Source organism: Hordeum vulgare, chromosome 1H, assembly GCF_904849725.1.
Source record: "Hordeum vulgare subsp. vulgare chromosome 1H, MorexV3_pseudomolecules_assembly, whole genome shotgun sequence".
Lineage (NCBI taxonomy): Eukaryota > Viridiplantae > Streptophyta > Magnoliopsida > Poales > Poaceae > Hordeum > Hordeum vulgare.
Window position 1 is genome coordinate 330387535 of NC_058518.1, and position 10459 is coordinate 330397993.

Sequence of the window (10459 nt, forward strand, 5' to 3'; positions counted from 1 at the left end):
AAAGACTTATATTTAGGAACGGAGGGAGTATTGTTTAACCATACATGAGAAGTAGTTAGTTACATATCGCAATTATGGTTTTATCAGATGTGACAATTATCTTTAATTTGACATGACAACTACAGTTAATCAAAATAAAAAAATGGCCATGCTTTACAACCAAAGTTGTCATCTCCGGACAATTAAAGTTGCCACTCCCTACATAACTAAAGTAGCTGCGTCAAGATGTGTGCGTAGATTTACTTTGTGCCGCACGCATGAGGTAGGGATGACTAGTAGTTGTTAAGTGTGCGGCATGAAATAGCTGCGCCATGACATGTGAACAGTTCTTCTGTTCGTCCATACATGATCGCATGAGCTGCCTTCTGAATATGCCACATGTGACGTGTGGTCGCATGTCTAATATACCACGTGTTTGATGAATATTGCAACTTTTTTAAACCTGTTATAAACCTTGCCGGAATCCCTCGTTCAATAATCAATAATATTATTATAATAGAAAAACATAAATACAGCCTCTCACTCCACGAGGTACAGTTGAGAAACCAAGCTAGTACTCGTTGAGAAACCAAGCTACTCGTGCCCCGTTCGGTCATCTCACCGTTCAATAATCACAACGACGAGAACAAAAGAAAGGGGGAAAGAGAAAGGGTAACGGAGCAGGCCGGACCGGAGCAGCGGAAGCCTCAAGCCACCACCACCATCCTCCGATTCAGATCTCCCCTCCCATTCCACCGACCGGACCCCTCTCCGTCTCCATTTCTCCACACCAAACGCCTCTCCGACCTCGGTGACGACCTCCTCGTCGTACAGGGGGCCATCAGCGGCGGCGGCGGAGGCCAATGGAGGCCATCCGGAAGCAGGCATCCAAGCTCCGAGAGCAGGTCGCCCGGCAGCAGCAGGTGAGCACCGCGGAACCGCCCGCTAAGGATTCGTGTCCGTTCATCCCTTCGGATGTGGCACGAGGACCCCCTCCAGATCTCGTGTTCTGCCGCTAGGTCCTGAACGGCGCCCCCGTGTCTGTCGCAGGCCGTGCTGAAGCAGTTCGGGGGCGGGTACGCGGACAGCGTGTTCGCGGACGAGGGCGAGGCGCAGCAGCACTCGAAGCTCGAGAAGCTCTACATCTCCACGCGCGCCGCCAAGGTACAGGACCAACAACATACGGTTTCCTCCCAGTTCGTAATGCTTCGCCCCTCCTATCTTTTTTTGCTTACAGATTGGTCATTTCTTCCACTTACATTGCAGCACTTCCAAAGGGATATAGTTCGTGGGGTCGAGGGCTACATCGTCACAGGCTCGAAGCAAGTCGAATTAGGTAATGTTCCTGCTGGTTGCTGCAACGCATAACCAATTGTGAATTTGGCACGTAATCCGTGTTACGGTTTCACAGGCAATAAGTTATGTGAAGATGGCAAGAAGTATGGTGTTGAGAATACCTGTACCAGTGGGAGTACACTCTCGAGGGCGGCGTTGAGTTTCGCGAAGGCACGATCGTTGATGGAGAAGGAGCGGGGAAACCTGCTGAAAGCGTTTGGCACCCAGGTATTGTCCCTTTTTGGTTTCAGCTCCGTAACCTATAAAAACACAGGGGATTATGTATGTAGAATGTAAAGTTTGTTATGATGCGTTACATGTTGGTTCTGTTTTTATTTCAGTAGACATGACTAGTGGTAATTGCCAACGGGCTGATGATCTGATTTTTGTCATGACTCGTCACCATTTCAGTGTTTGTATTTAAGTCACGTGGGAACAAAAACACTGTCATCTTACTTTTTTCCCGTTACTTATTGCACTGGTAGGGTAGTAATTAAGAAATATATGCTAGTATAATTTGTCAGTGGCCTGGTGCAGTGGTGAAGTACTCTCCACTTGTGCCAAGAGGTCCTGGGTTCGACGCCGCCTCTCTGCATTACACTGTGCAGGGGTAAGGCTTGCCTCATGTAATTCTCCCCCCAGACCACACCTGGCGTGGGAGCTTCGAGCACTGGGTCTGTCCTAAATGATCTCCATCCACCTTTTCTGTTATTTGTGAAACTGAGGTTTCCACCGAATGTAGACCTCGAGCGGAGCTGTTAGTTTCAGAACCTTCCTCCGAACATCTTATTTTTCCTTCTAAAATAGGAAAATGCTAAATAGAAGATAGAATAGTGAGAAAATAGAGAGGAACTGGACTTTTCTTTTTGACCCGTGTTCTCTGTTGGTGATATTATGTCTTGATGCTTTTCTTTTGTTCGTGCAAATCCTCACATCTATCAAAACTGTTATTAAGACTTAATTATCCATTACCATGTGCGGGCTAATAAGTAATAACTACCTTATTCTGCTACGAATGTTATTACTTATAACATCCTTGCAACCCTGTTCATTTGTACGTATTACTCAACTTGCATATTTGTGACTTGGCCAATATTTTCAGGTTGCAGAGCCACTGAGGGCTATGGTGATGGGAGCTCCTTTGGAAGATGCTCGTCACCTTGCCCAAAGATATGACAGAATGCGTCAAGAAGCTGAAGCACAGGTTACTTCACTATGGAATATCATATGATTGTAGTCATCTCTTGCTTCCAATGGCTTTAGAAACATTCATTTCTAAGTTACTGTGGACAGTTTGAAATATATACAATAACATGGCTTGGAGAAATTATGGTATTACTTAGAAGATGTACCTTGTGAAACATAATGTCAGATGATTTGAAAATCTTCTTTGCTGAAAAAATGGCATATCTATTTCACTAAGTCCACAAATGTTTTACGAGGAAAATAATGTGGAGCACCACCTCATGCAAGTCACTGTTTGTATGTTTCATGCAAAGCCATAATAGAAGTCATTCCGCCATTTAAACAGATCAGCATCTCATGTTCTATTTATTTTGTGCTAAAGTCCGACAACTTAAAGTAAATCAGTTTATTTTCAGTTGAATTGCATTTCTTGGGTACACAGGGAGCAGAAGAAATAGGTGAGATGCTTGACTTAATTAAGCAATTGTGCAGGGAGTTGCGATTGTTCTAGCAGATAATTATTTTATTTGGTTTGCAATGCGAAGTTGCCTTGTAAATGAAAATATACATCAGTACATCACTTCCCCATAAATGGACTTTCGAAATGTTTCTTGGCCATCTGTGTTTCCTATCAGTTTCTTCCCACTGTTCATTTGAACATCACTCTGTCATGTTATGCCACATTCTTTTTCTTGTTGCTACAAGGCACTTAGCGAGATATCCATGCGTTCTGCAGGCTATTGAAGTTTCAAAGCGCCAGATGAAATTAAGAGAGACATCTGGAAATGGTGATATGATTTCAAGGTTAGAGGCTGCTGAGTCGAAGCTGCAAGAGTTAAAATCAAATATGGGGACTCTAGGCAAAGAAGCTGTTGCAGCAATGACTGCTGTTGAAGCCCAACAACAAAGGCTGACATTACAACGACTTATCGCGATGGTATATTTAATCTTTGTTTAGTTGGGTCGCTTGATCATTTCCTTCTTTGCCTTAATCTCTACTATTGCTTCGAATGACACTTGCTTACTTGAATGAAGGTTGAATCTGAGAGAAGTTACCACCAAAGGGTCCTACAGATTCTAGATCAACTTGAAAGAGAGGTACTAATCACACTTACACAGCAAACAAACTTGCACATTGCCGAGAAAGATATTTGTTTTGTTATCATGATTCTGAACTATTTATTTTGCAGATGGTAGCTGAGCGCCAAAGAATTGAAGGAGCACCTCCTCCAGTCATTGAGAACTCTATGCCACCGCCACCTTCATATGAAGAAGTTAACGGTATATTCATGAGGACTCCAACAGTTGCCGAATTGGTGGAGACAGTGGAGCACTTCCTGGCTGAGGTAACCAATTATTACTTTCATCATAATGAACTAGCCTATTATTGTTATGTCTGTTGGGACTTTCTTCTTAATCGCTATACATGTCCATCTTTTCGTCAGGCGATCCAGTCATACCGAGCTGAGACTGAAACTGAGCTCAACCTGGCAACCGGTGACTACATAGTGGTCCGGAAGGTACTTGTCTTGTACAACATGTTCCCATGTGCAACACTCTGCTACTAGGCTCTTTGCTGGTAGCAGCAACTCTGCTGTCTGCAGCTCGAATGCTTATCACTTGCTGAATCTTGTTAGTGTCTTCTCCTTGTTGCGGTCCTTGGGCTTATAACTTGCTTAATCAGGTGTCAAACAATGGATGGGCTGAAGGTGAGTGCAGGGGGAAAGCTGGTTGGTTCCCTTCCGAGTTCATCGAAAAGCGGGACCGTGTACTGGCGAGCAAAGTCGCCCAGGTCTTCTAGAAGTTCATTGAGCCATACATGTCCTTGGCGTTGTACAATGTGCATTATAATGTTCTTTCGCCTCCAAAGACGTTGATCAGTGAAGAGCTCGTGGAAATTCCTTTTGTTCTATATATGTTCTTTTTGTCAAGAAGACATGTGCCTGATGGATGGCTTGTTGGTGCCTCATGGCTAGCCGTGTGCACTGTTGTTATCTGCATCCTCCCCCCAAATATGACACTGACTTGACCATTTTTTCCAGAATTCTTTTTTGCGGGAACCCAAAGTATATATATATGTCAAGGGGAGGAATCCATCAATGTTTGAAAGCACCAAAGGCTTTTCTTATAAACAAATCAGAAATTCCATACCCTTCTCGATCTGGAGATTCCTTTTCGAATCCAATTCTCAACGGGAATTGAACAGTTACGTACTTCCTCCGTTTGGATTTACTTGTCATAATAATGGATATATTTAGAAATAAAATACATCTAGATACATTCATTATTATCCATTCCCTCCACAAGTATTTTTGGATGGAGGGAGTACTAAATTTGCTAGAAGCTTCTTGTGTTTCTCATATCGTAGTGTTTGTATGGCAACCCAGCGGGAAATGTGCGTGGTGTTCTCGTTTGAATGGCATAGAACTTTGATCAGACGCTGACAGATGGGGCCCGAGCCTTGAGTTCTGATGAGTTGCTTATCTCCTACCTCGCTCGCTCTGCCTCTGCAGTACCCCCTGCTTATCCCCTCCCGAGTCCGTCGCCTCCTCGGCATTCCGTCGAACACCATGACGAGCGTGGCGGCGGCGGTCGCCCTCCTCCGCCTCCCTCTCGCCCGCCTCTCCTCCCACCTCCGGTCCCTCCCTGCCCCTCCCGTCCCGTCCGCTCGCCTCCGCCTCTCCGCCCCCCACCGCCCTCTCTGCTCCCTCCTCACCGGCCACGGCCTCGCCGTAGCGGCCGTGTCCGAGGCGGTGGCCGCGGCGGACGAAGAAGAGTTCGAAGCGACGGAGGAGCAGCAGGAGGAGGAGGCGCCCCCCTCCTTCGTGCTCCCGCGGCTGCCGCGGCCGAAGCTCGACGTGAAGGAGCGGAAGGAGCTCGCCTCGTACGCGCACGGCCTCGGCAAGAAGCTCAAGTCGCAGCAGGTTGGGAAGGGCGGCGTGACGCCCAACCTCGTCACCGCCTTCACGGACAACCTTGAGTCCAACGAGCTCCTCAAGGTGCCTCCCTTCTCTCCTTTACGATAATGTTGCCTGCTACTCCCTCCGTTACTACTCCCTCCGTCCGGAAATACTTGTCCTAGAAATGGATATAATGGATGTATCTATAACTAAAATAAGTCTAGATACATTCATCTCTAGGGCAAGTATTTCCGGACGGAGGGAGTATATGTAAGTCTTTTTAAAGATTTCACTAGAGGGCTAAATACGAAACAAAATGAGTGAATCTATACTCTAAAGTATGTCTATATACATCCGTATGTAGTTCCCTTAGTGAAACCTCTTAAAACACTTATATTTAGGAACGGAGGAAGTGAAACCTCTTAAAACACTTATATTTAGGAACGGAGGAAGTAGAAAATTGCGTATGATTTCAGTATAGCAACTACCATGCTACTAATGTATTCGCCCGGAAGTGTGGATTAATGTCATAGACTCACAATAGGGTTTCGTTCGTTATTAGGTGCATAACAACCGATGTCCTTAGCTCAGTTCATAAACCATAGTTACATTATCCATGAGGAAAGGCACAGTAAAACTAGGGGGATTCTCCAGCCACTACATTGGCTCCTCGTGGATAATGCTCAAAGATGACTTTCCCAAAATCACTAAGGAGATCAATACAGTCCTTGTAGATAGCACACCTACGACAGCAGCTAGATGTCCAGGGTAATATCAGCTAGAACCAATGAGTCCATAAAAGAAAGTCAGCTAGGACCATCTATGTTCCTATGCATTCCTTGAGTCCCAAATCTTTCATAGAATGGAGAGGAGCACCTCTGGTCGGATGAGCCATCTAATTGTTGGGGTGCCCGGGCATTCCAGAGGTCCTGGTTTGAAGATCCTGGAGCGATTCCCAGTTGTTCCCAAATCTGCATGGATTTCGGACTGTCGATGAAGAGGTGAGCTGAGTCTTTGGAGTAGTGGCCACACCGCGGGCAGTAGCTGTTGGGGGAGATATTTTCGCAGAACGTGTTTTCCTTGGTGTTTAGACAGCCGCAAAATAGGACCCATCCGAAGATTTTCACCTTATTAGGAGCCCCGCTGCGCTAAATGAGATCGGCATAGTCAACCTCTCTGTCCTCATGCATGATTAGGTCTTATGAAATATTGGAGGAGAAGCCATGGCCTGGTTGAGAAAGCGTTAATCTGGCTCTTCGTTGAACTTAAAATACTGCATCGGAAGCAACAAGACTTCTAACTCGTTTGATGCCACCAAGGTAAGGTGATTCCGCAGTTTAGGTTGCAATCCGAGTTTCAAGATCATGGAGACCAGAACATCAGTGCATAAGGAGTGGGTGTATAGGTTAGGGAAGGCTTCGTCGGTTGGTTGGTGTAGTACCCAGGTGTCATGCCAAAAGAACGTAGTGGAACTGCAGTTTGTGATGAGAAAGGGGATCTTCTGGAAGAGCCAGAATACCAAGGTATTTCGTGACCAGCGCATGCCCCCTGCTGCGGTTGCTTGCAACATCACTGCGGATGTCATGTTCTGGCGCTGGAGATGCTCGCGTCCCATCTGCAAATTGATCCTTCAATCCTGGGGTCAAAACTTCGCTGCTTTTCCGTAGTTTTTCTGCCTGTACGGTCGCCCCCCTGCCTCCCTCTGGCATGGGCTTGCTAACCCTTGTATTGCTGATGTTTCGCCGCATGATCGGCTAATGAAAATGTTCAGGCGGGCTTGCAGTGACCTTTAAAAAACGGAAGGAGATATTTTGGAGCGTAACTGTGTTTATAATTTTATCGAGGAAGGAAGGTTGTCCCTGGGGGACGGTCATGGAGTTTGGGTGTTGGGAGTGGCACCAAGTGATCCAAGGAAGAACCTCATTGGAAAGGATTTTGAAGGAAAAAATCATAAGGCAATTATTTTGGATATGAAGATTTTTTATGCCTAAACCACCATTTTGTTTAGGTTTGCAAACATTTTTCCAGGCAATTAAACATTTAGCATCAGTGCATGTGCCATCAGCACCCTAGAAGAAGGCATGTTTAATAGCGTCGATAGCCTTGATCACTTTCTCCTGGAGAGAGAAAACCAACATACTAGTAAATAGCAAGAGAATCAAGTGCTGATGAAAGTAGAACCAGCCTTCCTCCTTTGGAAATGATTTTTGCTCCGCAACCAGATAGGTATTTGTAGCATTTTGAAATGGTAGGTTAGGAGGTAGATTCTGGTAGTCTATAAGAAGAGAAGTAGTCCAAGGTAAGTTTGTGGGAAAAAAACATTGTTATGACAGAAAATGGTTCGATTGTATTCTTGAAGATTGTGCCCAGCATGTATGCCCTCGTGGTAACTCTTGGTAACTAGGTAGACCAATCCAAATATAGGGTTATTGCTAGTCTTACTGTTTTGAGATGAATAATAGATTGCAGGTTGAATTGGTGTGGCCAACTATCATTAAGAGCATCTCTAGCAGACTCCGTAAAAGTCAACCCTTAAAAACGCGTATAAGGGGTATTGTAAACCGTTTTTACGGTGTGAAATTGGCCCGTACAGAACAAACCCCGTAAATAAAATTGTATCCCACTATAGCCCATTTTTTTTTTCTTTTTTCCTCCCGTCCCAGCGAGTCCGTCTCCGGCCACGGCGTGCCTCGCCCTGGCGCCCCGGCTCGCCTTGGCGCCGCCCATTTCGGGCCACGTATGCAGTGGAGGAGCCCTGCGACGCCCGCCCAGACCGCGCGCTCCCTGGCGCGCCCACCCGTCCTCGATTTAAACCCGACACTGCCCGCCGCCGCGCGCGCGTTCCATGACGTGGCCGCGCGAGCTCCCCCACCCTTGCCTCGCTCTTCTCCGGTGCCGCCCCGCCCTTATTCGGGCCACCGGTGGTCTGCTCCGCCCTGCCCGTGGACGGTCTCGCCTCGGCAGTGGAGGTCGAACCGGTCGCAATTCGGACTGGCAGTGGCAAATTCCGGCGTGCAGCAGCTTTTTCCGACGTGCGGCGATGGATTCCGGTGAGTTCCAGGTACATTCCGGCCAGTTCCGCGGCGGCGCGTCTGCTCCGATGAGGTTTGACCGGTTTACGGGTTGAGTTGTATATTTACTTCAAAACTGTACATATAAGGTTTTCGCGGATGGTTTTACCGTGCCCCTTAAAAAGTTTAAGGGTTCGAACAAGTTTTATGGGGTCTGCTATTCCGACCAAAACTGTAAACACCTCGTTTTTTTACGGGTTTGACCAGTTTATGTGGTCTGCGAGAGTTGCTCTAACTTTGTTATTTTAGTTAGTTGGACTGGGTGAATTTGTGAATAACCTATCTATATTCTGTTTGGCTGAATACTGATTTTGTTTGCATGCAGAAGATTCAGTCTATTATATCAATCCTACCAGTAATATATAGTTTTATTAAAACATCTAATCATCCTTACATGACAAATTTATCGCAAGCCTATCTTTCAGGAACTTTGTGTTAAATAAGCAGTCTAACCTTTATGATTCAATATGATTGATAAATCAAACTGCATGTTGTAATTAGCTTACTTTGGATATCTCTAAAGTTCTGTATTCTAACCTAGCCAAGTTGGAAGCCATGCCTTTGTTGGAATTGGGTAGCTGTGTCCTTGTATCCGAGTCTAATACTTGGGATAGCTTGCACAAAAAAGTTCCTTCTATCCATTTCGTGTGTGTATGGAACAGCATCAATGGAACCGTATGTTTTGGTGCATCTTAATCCCTTTTTGTGTCTTAGTGTCCCTCTTTCTTCAGTCTAATTCCTCGGTTATTATGTTGTTCACCATGATTCCATTCAACAACAGCTAAAAATTCATGGGAATTGCCCTGGAGAACTACCTGATGTGATACGACAACTTGAGGAGTCAACCGGATCCATTGCTGTCGACCAAATTGGCCGCTCAGTTATTCTATATAGGCCTAGCTCCAGCAAGATGAAAAAGAGGGAAGAAGTTGCTAGAAACAGGGAAGAGTATGCAAGAAACAATCCGAGGTTTGGAAAATCTGAAAATGCATTTGAAGAACGTCCTAGGAACAACAGCGCAGGCAGGAGGTTCGTAAAATCTGGGTCGACATTTAGGACTCAACAGAAGCGAAGACCGGTAGCATCCAAGGGGTCGTCATACAGCCGAGGGTAGCAGCACTGAAAATAACAGATTGTTTTTCTTATTGTTTGGAGGAATCATGTAAATTTTAGACCAACTAGTAGTTGTATAATGGACATTAGTGTTTAGTTTGTGCTAGTAAACCATGATTCCAAGTCTCATCAGCCACAAAGACAGGCTAACACTAACACCACTTCAATTTGTTGTGATTCCCTTTCATTCGGTTGGAAGTTCGTACGATCTACTCCCTCTGTAAAAAATAAATATAAGAGCGTTTAGATCATTACTTTAATGATTTAAACCTTCTTATATTTCTTTATTGAAGGAGTACATGAATTTGAAATCCGTGACGACCAAATGATGTGCGCAGCTCACCTAATCCAGCAAGTTTTGTGGTTCACCATAAACCTTCACCCTCCCATCCTTTTATTATGGCCCTTCAATCACAGAATAGTAGCATTTCTCTGAGAAACTTTCTGAGCCGATCCCTCTCACGAAAAAAATCTAAAATAATACTAAAAAATCCAAAAAATTCCAAATTCTTTTTGTGTGGTAGATATTTTGATGCGTGAGGTTCATTCCAAATTTTAAGTTATTTGGACATCCGAGCAGCTCTCGGCAAAAAAGATAAATCGGGTCAAAAAAATTGTGAACAATCAACCTTTTTCACAGACCTAAATTTTGTTTTTTTTGCCGATAGATGCTCAGATGTTCAAATAACTTGAAATTTAAAGCGAACGTCACGCATTAAAATATCTATCACATAAAAAAATTGGAATTTTTTAAATTTGTTTAGTATTTGTTTTGATTTTTTCTTCGGTGCGGGTGCAGATGCACCTGAGAGCCGAAACGCCGCGTCCATTTCTCTCAGTTTTATCTGCCTTTGTGTCTGTTAGCACTTTGCTCTC

General features: G+C 45.0%; 2 protein-coding genes across 2 annotated transcripts; both read left to right on the top strand.

Annotated features, from left to right (window-relative positions):
- The first annotated feature begins 544 nt into the window (after nucleotides 1-544).
- On the top strand, nucleotides 545-4608 carry LOC123434210 (SH3 domain-containing protein 2-like). Its single transcript, XM_045115499.1, has 10 exons — nucleotides 545-902; nucleotides 1030-1143; nucleotides 1246-1315; nucleotides 1391-1542; nucleotides 2417-2518; nucleotides 3236-3436; nucleotides 3535-3597; nucleotides 3690-3845; nucleotides 3945-4019; nucleotides 4184-4608. The coding sequence occupies exons 1-10, from the start codon at nucleotides 843-845 to the stop codon at nucleotides 4298-4300; spliced, it is 1110 nt and encodes a 369-aa protein (XP_044971434.1). The 5' UTR covers nucleotides 545-842; the 3' UTR covers nucleotides 4301-4608.
- A 259-nt stretch (nucleotides 4609-4867) lies between these two features.
- On the top strand, nucleotides 4868-9770 carry LOC123434226. The gene is made up of 2 exons (XM_045115500.1): nucleotides 4868-5498; nucleotides 9252-9770. The coding sequence occupies exons 1-2, from the start codon at nucleotides 4971-4973 to the stop codon at nucleotides 9582-9584; spliced, it is 861 nt and encodes a 286-aa protein (XP_044971435.1). The 5' UTR covers nucleotides 4868-4970; the 3' UTR covers nucleotides 9585-9770.
- The last annotated feature ends 689 nt before the right edge of the window (nucleotides 9771-10459 follow it).